General features: G+C 44.9%; 2 protein-coding genes across 2 annotated transcripts in view; one reads left to right on the top strand and one right to left on the bottom strand.

The window, feature by feature from the left end:
* The window catches only part of smurf1 (SMAD specific E3 ubiquitin protein ligase 1), a 75,583-nt gene that overhangs the window by 33,714 nt on the left and 17,415 nt on the right, over positions 1-24,454 (top strand). The gene's annotated exons all lie outside the window — the stretch shown is intronic.
* Positions 5,411-21,894, bottom strand: fscn1a (fascin actin-bundling protein 1a). Its single transcript, XM_084037382.1, has 5 exons — positions 20,819-21,894; positions 10,527-10,683; positions 9,386-9,507; positions 8,106-8,273; positions 5,411-7,742 (listed from the first exon to the last, which is right to left on the bottom strand). The coding sequence occupies exons 1-5, from the start codon at positions 21,657-21,659 to the stop codon at positions 7,534-7,536; spliced, it is 1,497 nt and encodes a 498-aa protein (XP_083893508.1). The 5' UTR covers positions 21,660-21,894; the 3' UTR covers positions 5,411-7,533.

Below are 24,454 nucleotides of genomic sequence, written 5' to 3' on the forward strand. Positions count from 1 at the left end.
AGTTGCTTTTCAGGTACCTCGGTAAGCTAACGTTAGCTAGCTAGCTAGTTGTGTTGCGTGTTGGCATGTTGTCCATGTAAAGCCTGCTGTAGCTTTTCACTGTGGTTCATAATATCAGCCGCCTAAAAGGGACATGTATTTGATGTTTGGAGCGTACGTATCTTGGTAATATTCACCATCTTACTAAAAATGGAAAACACGGGAAATTATTCTCAATAACTTAATAAAAAAGAGTGTTTTGATAGATAATGGACTACGAAATGTAGTTTTGCTGTAAGTATTTGTCAAAATGATAGTTGGCGAAATAGTACTTCTACAGAAAAATACTGTTAAGTTTCACTGACAGTCAGTTTTTATAGGTTTGTGTGTAATATTGTAGTGCTTTGTTAAAATATTTGTTAAGCTGAATGGTATTTTCATGTCTGATATTTGTATTTAATATATAATATATGGTGTTTTCCTAGAACAAAATAGTAATTTGGAATTTGACCTTGAGAGAAAAAATATTATTATAGTTATATTGCTATGTAAGTATTTGCATTTAGTCAGAGCTAGATTTTCTGATATATCTAGTATGTTGTAGCGCATGAGATAAATATGTATGAAATATAAAGGAAGCAGACTGAGACTACAAGCTTGTTTGTAAATGCAGGTCGGGTCTTTTATTGAGTGAGGAGATCCAGTGAAGAAGATCTAATGCTTCCAGTCGACGGCGAGCCTCCCAGCTTGGTTTCCCAGCACCAGGACCTGCATCACCAAGGAAACAGCTGGATGAACTGTCTGCTTTGTGGTAGGATCGTGCCATTCACCTGGATTGGCACCAGCTTTAACACACAACATATATAGAGAGTGCACTCTGACTCACCAGACTCTGATGGATCAGACCACCATGTGTTCTGAACTCAAAGTTTACTTGAATTTGAAATCCCACATAAGGACAAATACGCTTAATAACTCCACTAAGCTTCTTTAAAGGACCATTTCCTTTGGTTTAAAGCTCCCTGTTTTTATATTTCATATCCATGTAAATCGTGGCAAACTAAAGTTGTGGTAAATTGAATTAATTTGTGTTGTCCTGTCACTCAAAATGTAGTTGTTTATGGACCTAGCGTGAGGTATACTCACGTAGGCCTGGGTTACGCAGACTATTGTTGGCATTACTGTCATGTGTTTCTACAGGCTGAGTAGCACTGCCCATAATTGATAAAATGGTCCCACTGTGTCAAATAACTTCACGTTAGAGTTTGTATCTGTGCGCGTGTGACTCCCATGACCGCTGTAAACATGTTGGCTGTAATCACCCTCTGTAAGCCCTGACCTCAACCTGTGACCCTTCACCCTGACCGTCACGACAGGAAGAGGACACGCTGTCATGAGCCTGGATCCCTGAAAACATTCATGCCTTTCTCAATAAACCATAGAATACGTCTTCTATTCTCTTCTAGTCTTTGAAAACCCCAAGAGCCCTCCAGACAAGCTGGTGGGTCACGGATTACAGTCGGATAGTATTATAGAGTATTATCTGCTAATGACTCATTTAATTCAAAGAACAAAGGACTGGCTTAAGTGACATGATTAGGCTCAATGAAAGAGACTTATGGCAATGCAGTGCTGTCACTCATGAACACTTGGAGGTTGAACAATGCATCTGAAATTAAAATGAATATGCACTTAGATTGAGATATATTATTTAGAGTTGAGACCTGTAGCTCACTAGAGGGAGTTGTAAATACACACAATAGGGAATGAAAACGAGTTACATTGTATTTTACATAGTGTGTTTTAAATTCCTCTTGAAATGGAAGTTTGAGTGTCTTAGCTCTCATGCAATACAGAGCTACAAAGGACCGTGGCTCCACACTCCCTTATTACTAAAAGTTTCAGATTGATTGAGGGACAGATGTCGTTATTGTCATAACATTTTTTTTTTTGTTGTAAATTTGTTTCTCTACTTTAAAAACACTTCTAACGTATCATTGTGTATGAAATGCGCCGTATCTGCCTTGAACTTAAACAGCCTTATCGAGATATGAATAGTAAAAATCAGTCAGTAAAATAACACTGTTCTCTATTGAAACCACCAAAAATAAATGCCCTTTCGATGAATAGCTGGTGTGGACCTAATGCCCAGAATGTTATTTTTTTATGAGACAGATTTGAACTGTTGTTCCCTCTGTTGTTCTGAAAATATGAACCAGACATGACCTGCATAATCTGCTGGGACACCTGAGAGGGACGGACCCCACCTCTGCTGCAGCTTCCTGTCTGTGAGAGCTAGTGTCCCTGTAGTAGCACAATGTGTCCACACACACTCATAGTTTGGCATCATCTGTGGTGACCGAGACGACCTTCACACACACACACACACACACACACACACACACACACACACACACACACACACACACACACACACACACACAGCGAGGTGAGAGTATGCACACTAAAGCCCTCTGCTACATCGTCCACAAAGACCGCTGGAGTCTCCCAGCATTTGTTCCCCTGATGATTTTTGCTGCTCCACGTCCGCCGGCACTGTTTGTGTTTGTTGTTGCTTGTGTAAATCTTTAATTGGCGTGTATATTTTTAATGAGCGTGAGCTTTTACAGCGGGGCTGCTCAGTACAGCTGCTCATTATAGGACGTCTCATCCCAGCCCACTACTGCAGTTAAACACTAATATACTCGCACATTATTAGTCATTTTTGTTGGCATTAATTATATGCTCTACATGAATATTTGCATTTCCCTGTGTTTCATATACCTAGTTTATAATTTGTGTGTTATTACTCACTGGAACTGCCTCATTACATATAATGCTGAAAGAGCTCACACTTGCTGTTGCACTGAAAGACTTTTTCCAGTTTAAACACAAAAAAAATGTAATCACATTATTATTCACCATTCCGACTGGAAAGCAATTATCACATCCCATTGTGTAAGTCTAACATCTGGATCACCACCAACATCCTAATCCTTTGCCGGAGGCTGGTCTGGCACCCAAATTCTGAATATGTTAGCATGCGTACGTTAGCATTTAGCTCAAAACACCACTGTGCCTTAATACAGCCTAACAGGGCTGATGGTAGCAGGGGAAAGCATTGTTATTAATTCAAGGTGTAGACATGTCGGCAGACACGGGGTTACGACTGACACAACGTACACAGCAGATGTGAAAGTATGCCGATATGCCGTCTCCTCTCTGATGTCACGTTGAGTTAACCTGCTTTTCATCCGGCCCCGACCCACGTTGCTCCTTCACATCCCCTAAAGAGATTACTGACTGACCCAGTAACCCACTCACTCTCTGCCGGTCCACGTGAGCGATGGAAAAACACGGGTGTACGTAGATTTGATCAGAGCAAGGAGAGCCGTTAGAGAGGCGGTCAGATGAAAGACGGGAGGAGGGAGGAGTTCAGCAGAGTTTGGCCTTGTGCTGTTTCCTCAATGATGAGGTCTTTTCTGATCAAAGGCAGACGCTCCCGCCCTCCTCCTCCTGCTGCTCCCTAAGGCTCCTCATCTTAACCCCCCCCCCCCCCCCCCCCCCCCTCCCAGCTCTGCACAACCCCACCCACTCAAACCACACAAGCCTCACTAGGGCCTCAATCAGCCCACATTTTGGATGGACCCAATGTGTTTGACATTTCTGGCCCTGACGACGCCACACACTCACTCGCCCCTTTGAGTCAGACCTCTCAGCTTTTAGCAGCTGCTGTTTCCATGGTAACAAGGCGGTCGGTTGAGGTGTAGGGGGACTCAGATATGGGTGGAAACGGCGGCCATTTCGCACACAGCTTCCCTCCCTCAGCGCCCAACCCCTTCCCTCTCTTCATTCATTTGTTCTGAGAGCGAGCCAACCGCCCGGCTCTGCCTACAGCCTGACACTTAGCCCACAAAACCACTGCACCCATTTCTGGGATGTGGGATCTGGGTCACATTTTGAGTGACTCATCTTTTCAGCAGAAATGTTTTAACAGAGGGAGGCAGAGGGAGAAAGAGTATGAGAGATGGAGTGATTGATGGAAGAGAGAGAGAAAGATTAGGTGGGAAGGGGACATGAGGCAGCAGAGGGGAGGAGATTAGGTGGAGGGGTGGTGTGTTTGTTTTGCCATGTTGGGTGTTCCTCTGGGATCTGCAAGCCTGTGTGTGTGTGTTGGGAGGGGGGAATTAGAGACCTGCTCTGGAGGCTCCATCATTACATTACCACCGTGTGTGTGTGTGGAGGGGGGGTTGCCCTTTATCTGCACTAGAATAAATGTTTCAGCACAAAGGCTCTATTCAGGAGTCAGGAAAAAAAACTGTGTGTTTCCACATACATGTGTGTAAGTGGGACAGCACATGGAGCCGCTGTGGTCAGAAACTGGCAGGAGGCCAAGTGTGAAGCACTGTGATTACATGAGAAATGCGCGGGGTGAGAGGCCGACATTTATGGAGCTATGCAGGTTGAACTATGACATTCATTGGTGTAAAATCATCATGCAAGAACAAATGAGAATTTGGTCTTCTTGTCACATAGTTGAAAGAAAATGTGCACAATAATGCATAAAACACGTAATTTTTCATTTGACATTTCACTAATGCCTCACCAAACTGTGACTGTGCAATCAGAGGTTTGTCGAGCTTTGAGTTTGTCCACATTGAAGCGGTGAAAACATATTGAATGGAGGTTTCTTCTTTTACCCACAACTCCCGAAGCTCCAATGCAAGCTTCAAATATTAGCAGGCCCGGCTAATATGTCTCATGTAACGTTAAACATGAAAATAGGAACAGTAAAACATAAACCTAACCTCCGTCTTCCCGTCCAAGTTTGAATCGTTTCAAACATTTTTCCTTAGGAGTAGTTACTGTGTAATACTAGAACTTACTAGCTCTACACTGCAATTCAAAACCAATGTGTCTTTCTTTTAATGTCTCGTACACTGATAATTAACTATAGTGAGGATGTTGACTTTGTCTGGGACATGTAGCTTTAGATTTAGTTCCTGTAGTGCATATTTCATGTCCCAGTGAGTGGTCTCCAGTGAAACGTCATATTTTAGCCTTGTAAAGTCACAAGAGGGGTTTAAATCAAATCTTTTGCATTTGATTGGACCACTGAAAGTGGACGGGCTTAAAATGTAGCATGATCTGGAACCACAGAGGACTGAGACTCATGGGTTAGTACTAGCTTACATAAGCACACATTTCGTATTGCTGTCTCGTGATGTGAAAGAGTAATTCGATTTTTGCACAATATGACGGGCTGTGATCTAAAATAATCAGAAGGCACTTAATCTGGATTTTAAGACCTCTAAGATTTCTAGTTTCACAGGAACAATTCAGCTGAAGACCAGATTGAGGTTGGTTGTGGTAGTTTAATGAGGAGGACAGGCATCACGCAATGAGAAACAGAAACAACCAAAGAGACGTGTAGCGTTCCATATCCCAGGTTTATTGGTCGTTGGATTTCAGGTGAACCAATGGCACGAGAGAGGTTAATCCACAATATCAAAAAATTATACAAAATAATAATACAAAAAGAAGTTCCAGTCATACAAAGCAAAGATGTGGATTTTTCTTTTTTTTTTTATCTTTTATTTTCCTACTGCCCAAAACTCGAAAGTAAGGCACAGTCATTACCACATGTTTACCCTTCCACATCCGTTTGTCTAAGCCTTGGTCTAAGTTTCCTTGGAGACGCGGGTTTCTCCAAGGACAACCACTCCTTTTATTCGCTTGAGATTCTCAACCCTTCCTGCAAAACTGCTCAAAACTTCAGGAGAAAATTGGATGGACTGGTGAGGAGCTGGCTACAATCACGTATCATTTCACGGGGCTACAACCATTCTTATTTTCATACTTGATGAGGGTGATAATGATGCGTGGAAGAGCCCAATAATTCAGATAATGTTTGCTGTATTGTCAAAACAGACAGAAATCATTGTTGCTGCTGCTTCATGTGTTATGGAGAAAGCAGAAGGGCAGAGAACCAAAAGAGGGCAGGACCCATGGGTGCATTGTGCTACACAACTGCATAACAGACATTTCAGTTAAATAAGACGACAAATTCAAAGTCTGCTTCTTTTTTCTTTTCAAACATATCCCTTCCCCACCTTCACTGACGAGTCGGGAACAGAAAAATCCAACAAAAACAAATAATTTGGTCAAATCTCATTGTGAAGGATGCCATTATACTCCAGACAGAAATGAAAACGAAAGAAGCAGCAGATGTAGGTTATTATAGTGACTCTTTAAGCCTCCTCGGATATACGACGAGGCTCTCAAGTGCATGGGCAGAGATGTCATGAGTTTAGTAGCACCAGGTTCCAGTTTTATCAGTTGTGTGTAAATCCAGTATAAAAGGTTTGGTCGAGATAAAGGCTGAGGTCTAGGCTTGATTGAAGGACTCAAAAAGCAGCTTCCAAAGGGGTCTATATATCATTTCACTCCCGTTGCTATGGCTACCTACTGTATCCATGATAATGTCTGTGCCTTGGATGTAGAAAAGAAATCCAACTGTGTACAGGGAGTGTTTTCTTCCAGTAAGACAAGTAAGTGCAGTAAACATACAGTACGTGACCGCACCATTTCTATTTTTAATTTCTTTACACTGTTCTCAGGACAATAGATTTAGAGTGTGGAGGGGGGGGGGGGGATCAAGTGTTATTACTTCCTACATCCTGTTTGGTCCAACGAGAACACAGCTAGAGAAAAACACGGGAAACTGGTTTACATTTGAATATTTTACACTTGAGATGAATCGGGGATGGGGGTCGGACCCGTCAGTTACACCATCTTCCATATCTTTATCAACAACAGATCCACTCCAGTTATATCACATAGTCATCACACAGAGGCAGCGGGGCCTGCTCATGAAAACAAACATACTCGGCCCGGTCTGACCGACTTGTTCCTACACAATGCAACCGCACAAAGACGGACCCCGTCTCCATCTTTTATATCCAGCTAAGAGGAAGCAGCCGAAGCAGATTTTATCTGGTGGAGGTTCTGCTTTGGGCGATTAGATCAGGTAGGAACAGAACGAGCAGACCAGGTCAGATAGCATAAATACTGCCACCATGTGCTGCTCACACAGACAATAGAGACGAGTAGAAAGACGAGGGGGTCTAACTCAGAGAGGTGGGGGCTCTTTGAACATGACTCTGCTCTGCTCTGGGAGAGGGACGGCCCAATCGTAAGGCGAGGAGGGAGTGAGTGACAGGTCGAGCAGCGAACCAGATCGGAGCAGAAAAAAGTGCACAGCCCCACAGTAACTATGGCAACAGATAAAGGTCGGCGCTGCAGAGCAGAGCTGAGAAAAGCCGGGAAGGATAAACGGAAGGAAAGGGAGGCACCGTCTCCTTCCTTTCTTCTTCTATCCTTCCTGTTCTCTCTGTGAAGTTCATCAACATATAAAGTCATAAGTACAGGATATAATATAAGGAACGGGAGGGGAGGGGAGTGGGGGAAGTGGATAGGTAGATGTATGGACAGGTTTGTGCTGCGTTGCTACACCTCATTCATTCATCAGCATCACAGCATCCCCCGCTTCCCTCAGTACTCCCAGAGCGTGGCGCTCTCCAGGTCGTCAGTGTTGGCCTTCAGCACGCCGGCGTGGTCGCCGCGCAGGTACTTGCTCTCGGCGGCGTGGCGGATGGCCAGCTTGTTGTAGTCGCAAAACTCGAAGAAGAAGTCGACGGGAGTGTCGCTGCTGCTCACCACCGACTGCTCATTACCCACCATCCAGTATTTACCCGTGGAGTCTGCAGGAGGAGAGCAGACGGATTTGAGACAAGAACAGAGGGAATTGAGTGTTACAGTGGGGGGCGTTATGTGGCAGAAAGATGGGGGGAAGGGTGTGAAGAAAAAATGGAGGGGGGTAACAAAAGGATCGGCTTTAAATCGCTTTGTTTGAATAACGTAATCTAAAAATCCCTCTTTTTGGCACAAACCTAAGTCCATAATGAGAATCCCTTAAAGAGAAAATTATTTAATCCCTTTAATGCCTGCGTCCCTCCACACGCTCTGTCAAGCAATACCTTTCTGCTGGCTGTGTGATGCCGCTCCACATGTGCAGGTTTACATCCCACAGCAGCAAACATTGACAGCTTAACGCCTAAACTGACCTTGCAGGCTGTAGGCTCCGTCTCTGAACTCCAGGGTGAAGTAGTCATAGGTGGAGCGGTTGGAGTCCAGCGTTCCAGTCACCTTCCTGCAGCCGATGAAGCCGTGCTCCCCACGCAGCACGATAATCGGGCGGTTAATCAGCTTCATGAGGAACTCCTCGGACTCACCTGGAGACAGACCAAGAGGATGTCATGTAGTTTATTACACCGTCGGCTTATTAGTCATTTAAATATATTCAATTTAACAAAACGTTGGCTCAAATATTTAAAGCTCCATAATATGTAAAACACTAACTTGCGCATTATATTGCAGCTCACTAAGCTTTGAGTGCTGAGTTTTCATACACCTCGTAAAAAAAATGTATGCAAAGCAACTTGGCTTCAAAAGTGCCCTAAAAAGAGCACCGTGGTAGCCAACCGCTCCGTCATCACAAACTGCAGCGCAAAGTGAAAACTTCAGCTTTCATCCACTAATGTCAGCACCCAACGGCCGCTTTGTAACTGGAGCATCAGCCGATCTGCTTGCTGACACGATGCCTGTGTCTCACAGCAAAGACACTAGTTACTCTGATGGCTTAACTCTGTGCAAAGTCCTCACATTAGCTGGTCCCAACATCTGGGTGAGCTGCTGCTGTTGCTGCCGTCTCTCTTTTTCTTTTTTTTACTTTTTCTGTAGTCTTCATGATTTGTGAAATACTGGATCATTTGAGCAATTATTAAAATGAAACCATCTGAAAAGTTTGGAGAGGTAAAGTTTCTTTGAACAAGCTTTTTGTTAAGAACTAGTAACTATCGCTGTCAGAAAAGAAAAACGGAGTAAAAAGTACAGTATTTGCCCCTGAAATAGAGTGAAGTATATAGTAGAATAAAATGGAAATACTCTAGTACAAATACCTAAAAGTTGTATTTGAGTAAAGTACTGGAATAAATGGACTTTGTTATTCTTCACCTCTGTTTTGTATCACAGCTCAAGTTCCTCAGTGAGTGTGCATAACCGCGATGTTTCCAATCAAAATGTGAACTCAAGAAGAAATACGTCATGAACTTAAAAAAAAAAGAACAAAGAGAAAGTCTGCAACGCAGCTAATCCCCAAAAGTAAACGGCTACATTCTGCTGTTACGAAGCAGAATCTGTACTGAAGCCTTTCGAGCCCAGAAACAACTGGCACATCCAGCTAGGATTAAATTCCTGCACTTTAGTGAAATCCCCCATCACTGCTGGAAAGTAAATCAGTTATTTAGTCATTGTCTAAACGGCTGAATCGACAAATCTCACCAACCGGCAGAGTCGATGGTGGCTGCTAGCTGGCCGTTTTTCTTGGCGGCGACGTATTTCCCGTTGGCTGCCCGGAGAGTCAGCCTCTTCCCACGCCACTCGATGTCAAAGTAGCAGTTAGCTGACCTGCAGGGAGAAAGTAAAGGTATGAGAGAAAACGAGGCACATTTAGCTCTTCTGTTCCGTTTAATCCCAAATTTAATAAATGTTGGGCAAATGGATAGGTAGGCTCAAGGTACAGGGATGTGCTTCACTTTTAGTCGTTGGTTAAGTTGAATCAAGCAGCTTGTAAACCCTTGGCACAGAGCTGGGTTTTATATTCCCGTACAGCTGCCACATTCTGCCTCCAGCTATTCTTTTATTAGAGAAGCTCTGAAACATTCTCCAAAATGTTTCCTCAGACCACAGAATGAGGACACGGTGGAAGAAAAGATGTTTGTGGTCTAATCTGTGTGGAGAGTTGGATGTTAAGTATGTGATGGAGGAATTTGGTGGACTTCCTGCAGAACGCTCTGCAGCGTTGTCGATGACGGCCTCTGCCCTGTCTTATCATGAAAAATGGAGGGGTGTTAACTCAAATGTTTCCCTGGCCAGTCTCATACTGGATCAGACTTGTGTTGTGTGCTGTATCACTCCTGTACATGACTCTACATCTGCAGCTTGTCTATAAAAACACTCAGATTTTCCAAATAAAAGGTATTTTTTAACCAATGATTAAGAGGAGTGAAGTGCTCTACTCCGTACTCAAAGATGCCAGGAAAAGTCTTAACTTCTCCTCCTGAATTAGTTTGGGGCCTCGTAAGGGAAATCGTACAGGAGCATAGGGTGAAGGGTGAAAGGTCAGGGGTTAACAGCCAGCACTCTGGCTGGGCCAAGCCAACGCACATAAAATAAAATTACCCTCTACAGGTTGAGTGTGCACACAAATGCACTTAATCCCCCACAACTTGGTACAGCAATGAGATGAGTTCACTCAGTACACACACACCTCACATTACATTACTGGGGAGGGGGACTACAGACTGTGACGGACCAGTATCAGGTTCTTACTCTCAATCACTGCCTCTGAGAGGCTAGTGAGCGGACACACTGGTGTGGTTGTGGTGACTTGTAGAGAAAAAGAGGCGTAAGAGTGTGACACGTACTTGGTGGAGGCGGTGCACTGCAGGCCGCCGTTCGCAGTCAGGGTCCAGTATTTCCCAGCAGCGGTCCGGAACGCACACTTCCGATTCTCGCGACAAATCTCCACCTGGAACACTTCCTGGTCGCCCTCCTCGTCCTGATTGGCTGACAGGTCCATACCTGGGTGGGGTCAGACAGTTGGGAGTAGGGTTAAGCTAAAATACAGGCTAGTGGGTCAGTCATTAGTTCAAGGCACATGTGTGGGCTGTAAATAGAGGCAGAGGATGACCATTAACAGTCCAGATGTGCACATACACACACACACACACACACACACACACACACACACCCAGTCAGGATCAGACGCGGCAAATGAGCAACATCAGACGAGCTTGGATTAGTGAAGGATTTCACACAGCTGCAAACACACACATATGTCCCAGTCCAGACAGACCCCAGTACAGTTCAAAGGATTAGTCATCATGGTCCACAGTCACTAAACACAGAAAAAGCCCATAATAATCTTCTCCCATGTATATAAACCGCAGCAGTTGAAACAGTTAATCTAATCCATCAACAGAAAACTAATCTAAAACCACTTGGATAATCGGTTGTTTAGATTATTTATTAAGCAACAACACGTGCAGTCATGCTAGTGGCTCTTTGATGCTCTTGAGGCAAAGTAATATCTCAATAATATCTGTACAAAATATCGCGGCAATCCATTCAACAGTTGAGAATTTCAATCTGGTAGACTCACTGACAGACTGGCATTGCCTGACAAAATATTCTCTGACTCCAGCTCCTCAAATATGAGGATTAGCTGCTTTCTTTCTTTCAAAATCACTGTAAATTGAGTATATGGATGGATTGGACTGCTACAAGAAGCAATTGATGAGGAAAAATGACAGGCATAATTAATGATTTTACAGGGAAAAAACTGGTGAATTTAACAAAATATCATGAGTTTTCAGCTTTAGCTTTAGCTAGTACATCTGTAGTCAAAAAGGCCAGTGTGTGTGTGTGTGTGTGTGTGTGTGTGTGTACACATACACGACTACATGTGTACAAACACCAGACCCCATTAAAAATCCAACTGAAGCACTTAAGAGCAACAAAGAGGTCAACAAACATGAGTCAACTATAGTATGAAGACGTGCGCGACCATCCAGTGCACCACTCCTGTCTCACACACACACAAACAGTCACACACAAACAGTCACTCTCTCTCTCTCTCTTCATGCAGCACAATGCGTGCTTTTGTATATGACGAGGTCTCGGCGTGGACGGACCTACAGCCAGAGGGCTGAATAGAGAGAGCGAGCTGGACTGTCTGCTGGACTGCTGTGTAAATGTGTGCAGAGCGAGACAGACGGAGAAAGAAAGATGTGTTTGAGAAAACAAACCAGAGCTCTCATGTGTTCCCCATCCGTCTCCCTTTTCATGTGCGACGCCCTCCCCCACTTCATCTCATTTATTCTTCTCTTCCAGCCTCACAGCCGACTGCAGCGGTCATACGGATTACATTAGAAACGTTGTTGAGGCTCAACAATGCCATCACGTGTGTCTAAACTGGTAGAAGGTTCTCTGGTTATATCTTTCAGCTGATGGGAAGAGAATTTGTCTTCTTCAGATGTATTTTGGATTTTTACGTTACAAAAAAAGGACTCTCAGTTTCAAATGTATGTCGCTAATGTCAACTCTTTGGCCTCAGATTGAGTTTCTGCAGAAATATGTGGGGATGCACACGAACGAACGCCACACACACACAATCACACACGCACACACACACGACCGAGAAGGAAAATATAAGTGACGATAATGGGAACCACATGGTGCGGAGGGGGCGTTGAAACCAGATGAAATGCAAGTTTAGCTGCAACAGACATGGAGGGTTTAGAGGAACACATTAGGAGCAGAGGAGGGAAAATGCTGCCACCGGGATCATCAGTCACATCACTGAGCTCTCCTTTAATCCTCGCTGCTTCCTGCTCGCCCCAAACATTCACTCCGTACAGTAGCACCAGAGAGCCCACTTATTACTGTGAGCATCTGCTGGAGGCTTCTCCCCACCAACTCACAGCGGGATTACTGACTCAGCTACAACATTCATTATTTATTCCAAAATGCTAAGAAAGATTATCTGTGAGGTTCAATTCATTATGCAATACCTGAACAATTATTTAAGAGGATCTATTTTTAGATGTTCGCAGTTTATTATGATCATCAACAGCACAAAGTCAGCAATAACTTTATATCTTGCACACAAGCAAAATACAGTTCTACAGTCTAAATAAATATCGCCATTAGAGGAACCTTTAACAAAAACACTGAATTTGTATATAATATATAATAATTCAAAATCCAAGTGCAGTAGTTAATCAAAAAATTACGAACATAACTACAAAAATTCAGGGTTTTTACAGGAGGGTAAGACCTGACTGGCAAGTAGGGATGGGATGATAAAGGATGTTATCGCAATAAATAACACAATTAGTTGATCGTGGTGGATTTCCATTATCGGGATAAGCCTTAATGTGGTGATGAGTGAATTGGAAAAAGCTGCCGAGCTCACTATCATAGTAGAGAAGTGAAAAATATAGCCCGATTTAAAAATACACTAATCAAAAATGAAAATTTTATCATTAATCCTTTATGCAGGACTTTGATTCATGATAGTCTTATTTTACACTCAGCATCAATGAAAACTTAACACTGGTATTTTGTTATGTGTGGTCGGATCCTTTTGATGTAGGTACTTGAACTTTTATATTCGGTTAGTATGGATATTTTACTGATGAGTTTTGAAAGAAAGCAACAAAAAGTACACTATTTCATAATTTTATTGACATTTAACAATGACATGCCCAATTTCCAAATTCCTGAAATTTCAATATCTCGTGTTACCGCCATTAGCATCAAGACAGGCCACACAACGTCTATAAGACGTCCAACATTGTCCTGGAGTATGTTTGCCCATTCCTGGTGCAACGCAGCCACCAGTTCCTGGCGATTCCTGGGTGGAGGCACACGTCGAGAGACACGTCGTCCCAGCTGGTCCCAGAGGTGCTCAATGGGTGAGAGATCCGGCGAGTATGGTGGCCAGTCCAGCACATCGATGTTCTGTTGCTCAAGATACGCTGTGGTGACACGTGCAGCATGCGGGCGGGCGTTATCCTGCTGCAGAATGCTGATCTCAGGATGATTCCTGATGAACGGCACACACGTTGTCTCCAGCACCTCGTCAATGTAACGTCTGGCAGTGAGGTTGCCATTAATGATGACCAGTGGGGTTTTATGGTTGGCAGAGATGCCAGCCCACACCATAACACCCACACCACCCCATCGATCGCGCTGACGCACGAAACACTGTGCATACCTCTCCCCAGGGCGGCGCCACACCCGCTGACGTCCGTCGCTCCTGTACTGACAGAATCTGGACTCATCAGAGAAGAGGACTCCACGCCAGTGTGCCTGAGTCCAGGGTAGGTGGCGCCGAGCCCATTCCACACGATTCTGGCGACGTTCATTGGTCAAGACAGGTCCAATATTGGGTCTTCTGGCCGCTAAGTTGGCAGAATGCAGGCGCCGACGTACAGTACTGGTACTGATGCGTGGTTGGTGCCTGCCTGGAGTCTCTGCAGCCGTCTGGGCAGCTGTCTGGAACCTGTCCCGCAGGTGCTGCATCACAATGTAACGGTCGTCGGCCTCAGTCGTCACTCTTTCGCGTCCAGGACGTGCTCTATCCCTCACAGACTGGGTTTCGTTGAACCGGCGTCTCAAGTTCATTATTGTGGGTGAAGAACAACCCATTCTATGGGCCACCTGTCGAATCGACAGTCCACCCTCCAACAGACCCAAAGCTCGATGTCGGTCGTTCTCTGATAGGCGAGGCATAATGGCATCCAGGACAATGAAAAGTCATTTTTTCAACATGGCTTTTTATAGAGAACAAGAACCAATCCCAAAAACTCACAGGATTGGCAGCAAACACAACGAGCACAACGACATTGCTCTAATTACAAAGCAAGTGCAGTCAGGTGTGACCGTAGGTCAATGGCAAAACAACCACCCAGATTTCACTTGTTTGGCTCATTACTACTCAAGTATGAGTAGTAAATACAAATACTAAACTTTGAGCTAAAACTAGAGTGGTATTGTAAGTGTTAAGTTTTCATTGATGCTGAGTGTAGATTATTTTATTGCTTTTCACTAAAAAGGATGTCTCATATCTGTGATCAAATAAAACATTTGTTACAAAATGTAAAGTGACACAAGCATGTTTACATGCCATTTTTTAAGCATATTTGATGTTTATTGTGATAATATTGTGAATAGTGACACCAGTGGATTGTTACCTTTTTTTAATCTTTATGCTCAACTAAACTAGCATACAGCAATTACAAGAGTCGTTTTTCTGCTTAATTTGTACAAGATTCATTTGTCAATACTCATATTTCTGGCATGAAACTAAGCTTGAATGATACTGAATGAGAGCACCAGCTGTGTGAACTTCAGTCTAAAACAATCCAGAAAAGTGCAACAAGGTTCACATAGAAAACGAAACATGTTTTCCTTCATGTTTTGAAGGCTTTGGGATATTTGACTATAGGCTTTCTGTAAATAGAAGGAAGTGTTTATCTCTTTTCTCTACAGTCAGAGGCTTTGTGACACACACACACACACACACACAAAACTGGGAGCACACAAAGTGAAAATAGAGAGACAAAACAGTCACCCTGAGGCCTGTCAAGCCTTAGCCATGACCCAGAGACCGGCCGATGCTGCCTCTCAGGGTTAGAGTGTGTGTGTGTGTGTGTGTGTGTGTGTGTGTGTGTGTGTGTGAGAGAGAGATGAGGGTCACTTGCACACACTCCATCCCTCTTCTGAAAACCACATCAAAAGAAGTGACCACACATCCAGAATCCACCCCAACAGACTATGACACACACACACACACACACACACACACACACACACACACACACACACACACACACACACACACACACACACACACACACACACACACACACACACACACACACACACACACACACACACACACACACACACACACACACACACACACACACACACACACACCAAAGAAAAACAACCCCTCTATCTTTCCGTCCACCCCGCCCACCACATTCAGCCTGATGGCGGCAGGCACAGATTGTTGGCCCCGGTTACTGCGAGCCACTACCGGAGGCCTGCTGTGAACACACGCGATTGTATCAAGTGCAGTGTGTGTGTGTGTGTGTGTGTGTGTGTGTGTGTGTGTGTGTGTGTGTGTGTGTGTGTCCTATTGTTCAGGAGGCCTGACTGAGGAGGCGACCAGCTGGGGGGACAAACGGGGAGACAGATCATCGGCCTTTGTTCTGATCCAAACACACACACACACACAGCCAGCCTACACGCCGAATACTGTACCACAGCTGCTCTTACAGTACAGACAAACCGAACATGCACCACAACAATACTCCCACTTCCTCTTACAAATGCAAAAAAAAAAAAAAAAAACGGGGTCAGACAGACGAGATCCAGCATTGTGCCCGGGGATGCTCCAAATCTTTGGTAAATTGATTTCAACCTCATTCTGTGTTCGACTGCGAGTTACAGGGATTATTGTGGAGATCAGCTGAAGTCCAACCTATAAATCTGCAGTCGACCTGAGGCAGCTCCCCTGGCAGGCAGGCAGGCGCACACAAACACACACACAGTCTGAAAACACACAAACATACTGAGGGTCTATAAACACATTAAAGCGACAGCATGCACACCCTGTCGCAGCCAGTGAACATTATCAAGGATGCATGGATCGTGTGTGTGTGCGTGTGTGTGTGTGTGTGTGTGTGTGTGTGTTAGACTGAGCAAACCATCACCCTGTACCCTGCAGGATGAACACACCCCAGCCAAGGTCGGGGCTGTGTCTCTCATTTCCTGCCAGCGGGAGGGTGAAGGAAACATTCAGGGTGTCAGGGCTGAATCATGGCCAGACACAACATGGAGCTTCAGTTTCTGTCTCTGCACACGCATGCACGTGGCACACCACAATATCCTATTCAAAGCCTGATTTCTTTCATCATTTTTGAGGCTGCAAAACTTATAAACTTGGAGCAGGGTTCCATTAGTAATCTGAGCAAGTTTACTTCAACTATGACTTGCAACAGTCAGTTAAATAGTTTGACATTTTGGAAGTGAGCTCATTCGCTTTTTTAAAACAAATGCCTGTGCCCATGTGAGTAAACACTCAAACGCAGTATTGGGGTGTCCAGGTCTGGTTTTGACTGTAACAGCAATGTCTAAATAAACTATCTGCAATCAAATGGCAAGAATTTGTTGCAAATTTCTCAAAATGGTTGCCAATGGCAACCTGACACCAATTGACTTGGAACCCTGCTTAGCGCAGCATAAAAACTTGGCCCTAACTCCGCTCCAGGAACCCTGGACAATCTGTGGTTTCTGGGAAGTTATGAGTGGGACTATTTCTTGGCCAGGTTCAGCATCTTCCTGGTAGAACCGTCCTTAAAGAAATTCTTCATTGACTAACACTGAACACAATTTTGTCAATCTGTCAAACAGAGTTCCTCCACAAAGCATAACTTTAAATCTTGTGTATATCCGATGTGCTTATTTGTTACTTGGTAATTAGTCATTCAGCATGAAAAAGCCTAAAAATATGACTAATCCACTACAGATATCTTCATCAACTAAAGACCAAAACAACCATCATCCTGGAAAAGTGACTGTTCCTGGAGAAGATATAGTGCTGCACACTAGTTATTGTAGCAAGGCCAGATCCACTCTTAATGCTACGCTAAATTAAGCTAACTGGTGGCAGATTTATATCAACGGCATGGATGTGAAAGTCTTTTCCCTCTAACAGGAAAGCGATTAAGTCTGTCTCCCTAAATCTTGAACCATTTTTTTTATACATATGACCATGAGTCATGAAATAAATAGTTTTATGTTGCTTAAGTCATGTTTTCAATGAGACTTGTGGGGACCTCATACATTCATACCAAATGTTGTTAATCCAGTTTTCAGTCAATAGCCAGGTGGTGAGTTAGAGGCATTATTACCAGATCATCAAAAGTGGAATATTTGCATAAAACTGCCCGGTCCAACACTTATCACATTCCAGATATACGAATATAAAACCGACGACAGGATTACATTCTCAACGTTTCAGCGCTTCTCGGCATCCAGAAGCAGAGAGAACCACCAGTCGGCACTCGGCGGTCACACCAGTAGCCAACAGGATGTGACGGCCTCTCATCAGATTTAGTTCAGCTCTCGGGCTTCACTCACCCTCGCACCATGGTTTAAGGGTAGAACCGGCCACTTAAAAAGCCATTTAGCTCATGCTAACTGACTGATAATTGTGTCTCAGGCCATATGAGGGTCCTTTAACAGCCTCTCAGGGAATTTATGATCATCCATGTCCCAGAAATGAGCAGCGTAGATGTCGTGGTCCGGAAACAAACAACAGCAGTCAGATTAATGGCCTGCTGTAATGTGCACCTAATATTTGCCAGAGTCTCTCCCTAGATGACAAGACGCCATGCTCCAATAAGCCTGAATTATTTAATAGGCTTTATTTTAAATTAAAAGTAATGTGAACATGTTGGCTGATTAAAGTTATTAGTAAACCAGAAAGTAAAGAAGCAATGAGGATAGATGTGACAGAAATAAACAACACTTAAGGAGTTCAAAGGTTGCTGGCAGCATCGCAGTTAACGGCCAAAAAGTATTTCCTCCTCCTCCAGTGGGTTATGATGATTGAATGAGGAAAAACAGTAACATGTTTGCTTTAAGGAAGAGGCGCCTGCAAACATAAATAGGAACAACATTTCTGACAGCCTCGTCTAACGCAAGGACGTATCAACTGGACTTGAACTTTGTCACAAAAATCAACATTTCATTGGGCAAAGCAGCTTTGGGACTGACCCACTTGAGCTCGCTCATGTTAGCTTCGGCTGCTAATGAAAGCCAGCCAGCTCCGGTTGCCATCTTGGCTGAGGTCTGCCAGGCAAATAGTTGCTGCAGAGAGGAGCTATTGGCAGCTGTCGGTTTGACAAAACATCTGGAGTCGGTTTAATTCCACTCAACATTTAATCCACATCACAATGATCCCGTTGCTGGGACGGTTGAACTTTCTCTCCCTAAAAGATTCAGACGTCCTGCTCGTTTTGGACAGATTTGAGCTGAAGGTTGGCAGACAACGCAGGACGACATGGCTTCACATGAACACAAATGACTTGATACCAGTTCTGATATCTCAAGTCGTCGGTGCTGATATCTCAAGTCGTCGGTGCTGTAATTTTCCTGTACGGTGACTGCAGGGACATGAAAACTAGTTCAGTGAGTCAAATAATGGGGGGTTTAGAATGACATGAAAATCCTATTCGCAAGCTTGTTTTTGGCCATTCTATGAGCAAAGTTTTCAGAGCTGGAACAATTCGTCCATTCATCAATTTAGTCCATAGACAGAAAATGAATTATCAAACATTCTTGTATTTCATTATGTTAATTAAAAAATGGTTAGTTGCAGCCCCGACAACACATTTCCTCGCATTACACTCTTGCGCTTGTTTGAGCAGGATGTTGCCGTGGCATTTAAGACATAATCTGATTTGGCAAAACGTCTCGCAGACAGCAATCACATTTTTCACCCTGGCATTATTAAAGTGCAATTCATGCTCTCATTACAGAGGACGTCGTCGTCTAATTCCAACTGGGATCCGTTTAAAAATATAGCCAGCGTTTATAACGTTTTCATGGCGCGACACCCGTTATTCAACCTCCGCCTTCAAAACTGGCCTCCATTTTGTGTCTGGGACCCAGAAAAGTGGCTAAATATCCCTTCAAGTGAAGAAAGCAGAGAGGCAGAAGAAACAGGCTCGGGGTGTGACAGAGACAGGATAAATAAAAGACTCATCATACTTTCTGAGAAGGGAAAGTAAAACCACTAAACCACACAGTATTCTCACCAGCGTGCTCCTCTGACCAGCCACTAAATATAGATTTAGAGAGCATCAGTTATATATTCCTATCATTCATTACAGCAGACAGTCACAACCACAGTCTCTCTGCTTTCGCAAGCAAATTCTTTTTCCTGTGATGTCTCAAAAAGGCTTCCATTTAAACGCTTCTGATTGTTTTAAAATCTTCAACATGACGGAGACTACCGATAATGACCTCAGACACACAGAAGCAGCCAGCCAGGCCTGATGGAGTGGGGGGAGGGGACGAGGAGGAGAAGTGAAGGGAGGATGGGTAGAGAAGAAGACGCAAGGAAATGATGAAAGAGATGTAAAACAAAAAAAGGGGGGGAGGAAGGGAGGCAAAGTGAGCGAGGGGGTGAAAGCAGGTGATGGCAGGAAAGAGATGGAAAAAGTTAGGAGGGAAGAAAAGGAAGGAAGCTCCTTTCCGTGCCCACCCTCACAGCTGAAATCCTGACACACGTGGACAAAATTAGCTCGCACACAAACGCTGGTCTAATGAGAAAAAAGGAAGTTAATATGTGAACTATATGAAGAGTGAGGAAAACACTGAGAATAGAAGTTCTGCTGTTAATGAGGATCTTAAATCCCTTTCTGGCTAATAGAACAACAGCGGGAGCGAGGTGAAATGCTTCACTATAGAAACACAATAAATTTGCAGTCTGTAGGATTTTGACGTGCCAAGTATCTGTTCTCATAGAACATCTGGATTAAAAGATTGTGATTTTTGTAACATTTTGCTGTTTCAGACTTTATACTTTCATCTTTCCTCTGCCTGCAGAGCCGTCCTGCTTTCTGCCATTTTAAGGCTGTTTGACATTTGAATGACGACACACATGATGCGTGTTCATGAGGCACTTCTTTGTTAGCACTCTTTTCATGTCAGTTATCTGTAAAACTGAGAACACTCACAGCTAACTGCTGGGCAATATTCTCTGTGTGTCTCCGTTTCCCCTGCGTGTCAACGTACAGACGGTTTTCAGTTTGAAGGAGATAATGGTACAAGGATGTGGACTGATCAAATAAGCATGTGTAAATACAGTTACAGGCCCAATGTAGGTCATTAGCATGCCCCATATCCTACCCTTTAGGGGGTGTGTGTGAGTGTGTGTGTGTGTGTGGGGGCTGCAGGGGGGATGCATTTCGACATTCCATCACTTTAACCCTTCCTCTACCAGAGGATGAGACACCAACACACTCACAAGCTCACACTATGTCACACACACACACACACACACACACACACTCGCAAGCTCACACTATGTCACACACACACACACACGCTATGTCTCTCACACACACACCTTGTCGGGTGGAGACGTTCCTCTCGTTGGCTGCGGTGAGGACGACCTGCGGGTGACTCTGCTCCAGCACGAACAGCTCGTCCTTGCCCATGCGCATGCTCTTGCCGGACTTCATAGTCCCCGAGGGCCCAGAGGGAGCGAGGTACCTGCCGCTACAGTCCCTGAACGCCACCTTGCCGGAGCGGAACTCCAGCGTGTAGCCCGTGCTCTTGTCCGTGGCGGCGACCAGCGCGCCGTCGTTCCTCAGGAAGCGGTTGTCGGAGGTCTGCAGGTGGTAGCGCTGCTCGCGGAACACCAGCGTGATCATGGAGTCCACCCCCCACGGGACATCCCGGTCGATGGCGATCTCGTCCACCTTGCCGCTCAGGTGCGCGTACCGCTTGCGCGTCATGCTGAAGATGTTCACCTGCGGGTGCATGGCGATGTGCACGCTCCATTTCTCCGCCACCGAGGCGGTCTGGGCGAAGCAGATGATCCGGTCCTCGGTGCCGCCCAGGTAGCGCCCGTGCGGCTCGGACTGCAGGGACCATCGGCCGTCATCGTGAGCGGTGATGACGAAGCGGCACTCCGGGCCGGGGGTCTCGCTCTCTCCGGTGACGTTCCCGTCCTTATCGGCGGCGATGTACCGGCCCAGATGTGACTTGAGGTGGAACACGTTGCCGCTGGAGTCGTCGGCGCTCTGCTCCAGAGTCCAGATCTGCTTCTTCTTCATGCTCGAGGCGGAGGCGTTGATTTTGAAGCCGAACGTCTCTGCCGTTAGGTATTTGTTCCCGCAGTTGATGAGCCCGAACTGGATCTGCAGCATGTCGCTGGTTCCGTTAGTCGCGCCGTTGGTTGTCATTGTCGGTTCTGCGCTCTCGAGCCTCGGACCGGACCGGTTCTGTATGAGAGGGATGGGGAGGGGGGGGCGGTTCTGCTAGTGAGCTCGCGGCTGAAAGGGTGGGATGCTGTGCTGCCTCGCGTGCTTCTCTTTGTTTGGGGAGCGAGTGCGTGTGTGTGTGTGCGTGTGGCTGAGAGGGAGTCTGTGAGCGCGCGCCAGCGGTCCTCAGTGCTCTGCCTGTCTCAGCAGCGCGAGCCCGCCGCCACAGCTGCAGCCTATATAACCATCAGTGACGTTGCGCTGATGACCACGCCCCTCAGATGGACAGAAATCGACGGGGATCCGATTCTTATTCTGCTGATTATGTCGCTTTTAATCTGCGTCACCACTCGTCTCTTCGTAGTCTGTATTTCTTAATGTTCATCAAATTAGCGCAGAGAAAATAATCAGCTTGAGCTCTAAACTCTAAAAACAAAGTAAGAAGAAAAAGGAGAATATACGAACTTTCACATGAGGGAATTTGTGTTCCAGCAACTGATAAAATAATAATGTCACCATCTCTCTCTCTCTCTCTCTCTCTCTCTCTCTCTCTCTCTCTCTGATGGACACACTGATCAGATGGACTCAGCATTTGAATCATGAGGACGTCCTCACACAGAGCTCCATTCATGGCTCCAGCACACACATCAGAGGGCAGGAAAGGCCCGGCTCCATAAACAAAGAGGCCAAACAGATCACGCTGGCTTCTTCTCAGTGCGTGTGCAAAAAGGCGTTGGTGGGGGGGGGGGGGGGTCATCATATCAGCTGCTCACTTAGTATGTCTCTTATGATCCAAACACACACACAGCGGTCAAAGAGGAAGTAGCTAGTTCATACATCAATGCTCTCCCAGTGAAATGACATGAGTGTTGTTACTCTTTCCAACATGGAGGAGAGTGAGCCTCCGCTACAACGCACACATCAATCATGCAGAGGAAGTCTCTTAAGCAGATCTAGGATCAGGGCTGATGTCCTCGAGCCAAACACTGAATCCTTACCAGCTCTCTGACCTTTGACCTTTGGTATACAAAGGGATCATCATTTTATTATTATTATGTTTTGAATGGGATTGTCACTTTACTAGTGTTTGATCGGAGAAGATTTATTGCATTATATTGCTTCTCTGCTCTATTTGAGATCAACGGGGAAATGAAGCCGAAGTAATTGGCCTCTTCACGTAAATAAACAGTGTGCATCGAAATACTTCAGCGTGTCTCTTTAGCCTCCCAGCATGCTGGTGGGTTTGCGATGGGAAAGTAATCTGACCCTGAGATGTAATCTAATCAATGGTAATGTCTCTTTCTCTCCTGCAGTCGGGGTAAATCCAATCTTCAGACAGAACATCTTCAAACAAATCACATTTCAATGTCATTTCTGTTCCAGAATCACGCCGTAATGAAATCACCAGACTTATTCTGATACATTTTTGCTTGTTCCTGTTGTGCAATATTTGTTTCTAATATACTGAATAGAAAAATAGAATTAAAAAGAGAATACAGTACAAAGATCTGCCCGAAGGCTGGTCTATGAGTTCAAACTGAGCAGCAAATTCCTGTTTCGTGCTTGGCTCTCTAATTTGTGGATCTTTTTCTTCAAAGTTTCAACCATTTCAGTCAACACAAACAGCCTTTGGATCCCTGATTTTGCTTCCTGAACTTTAAGATGTGTTTTTGTACTGCTGGGACAGCTGGTGTCAGGCAAACCCAGTTAGCATCTGAGGGATAAAATGTTACGTTGACAGGTGGACGCCGGCTGTACATTTCTTCTTGACACAACTGTTCCCTATCTGTCTTCATGCTGCTCTGCTTACTTCCAGCTTCATCCATTAAGACAGCCATCAGGCCTCCGCAGCAGACCTATGCACGACGACTGCATACCGTTCCTGCTACGTGTAATTTATTGACAGCGTCTGGCACAGCGCATCGACATCAATAAGCTTTCTCGGCAAAGTGCAGACCCCTCTCATCGTCCTGTGCAGCGCAAATGAAGGTGATTCAGATAAATAATTGATTCAGGTGTGTTGGGAGATTAGCATTCAACACTCACTGAAGCCTCACTGTCAGGTCTTCTGCTGGTCAGGAAACGCCATCCTCATTACCAAAGTCATCATCACAATGAAGTGGAGCTTCCAACTGGTTCACATCCATTTGGGGATATATCTCGTGTCTCTAAAGTAACAGGTGTTCAGGAAGAGAGACCGATGTCTTCATGGGGAAAACACGTAGCAGCTGGTTTTTCTTAAGCCTCATACTTTTGAGCTGGAATTGGTGTATCCACCCACTTTATGCAGTCAGATGTTGAACACTTGGTGCCTTCAGTTTAATGGTACGCTCTGCTGTTCCCTTCAGGTTAGTACTGAGGTCTGTACAAGCCCTGTAAAAAGGGGCAAGATACGGGATTGGGAGCATATTTACTGCCTCTCAGTGGCTCTCAACATGGCAACAGCTAATAGTGCTCACAGCGCTAACAGTGTTAACTGGGAGGGAGGGTGCTACGCTTCCCCAACAGTGCTGTCAGTTGGGACAGTGTTATCAGCTGTAGTCGCCATGTGACAGCAGTACAGAGCTAGCCAGTAGGGCGCGCTCACATGCATGGACATGCACTAAAAGCCACACTAGGTCAACAAAGTGCAGAGAAGCTCGGATAACAACACACAGGGGGGATCCAGTTGATCCTCTGCTCAGGAAGCCATTCCTCTACTACATCTTTACATAGCAGACAGTTGTTTGCAGCTATATTCATGCTCTGAATGTTTAAAACTGCTCCTTTAATAGCTG

This window comes from Eutrigla gurnardus (genome assembly GCF_963514095.1).
Source record: "Eutrigla gurnardus genome assembly, chromosome: 20".
Taxonomy (NCBI): domain Eukaryota; kingdom Metazoa; phylum Chordata; class Actinopteri; order Perciformes; family Triglidae; genus Eutrigla; species Eutrigla gurnardus.

Coding starts and splice junctions, on each gene's coding strand:
- fscn1a (XM_084037382.1), bottom strand. CDS start 21,659: ATGACAACCAACGGCGCGACTAACGGAACCAGCGACATGCTGCAGATC. Junction 9,508..10,526: donor CAGTGCACCGCCTCCACCAA/GTACGTGTCACA, acceptor TTCTCCCTGCAG/GTCAGCTAACTGCTACTTTG. Junction 8,274..9,385: donor AGCCACCATCGACTCTGCCG/GTTGGTGAGATT, acceptor GTCTGTCTCCAG/GTGAGTCCGAGGAGTTCCTC.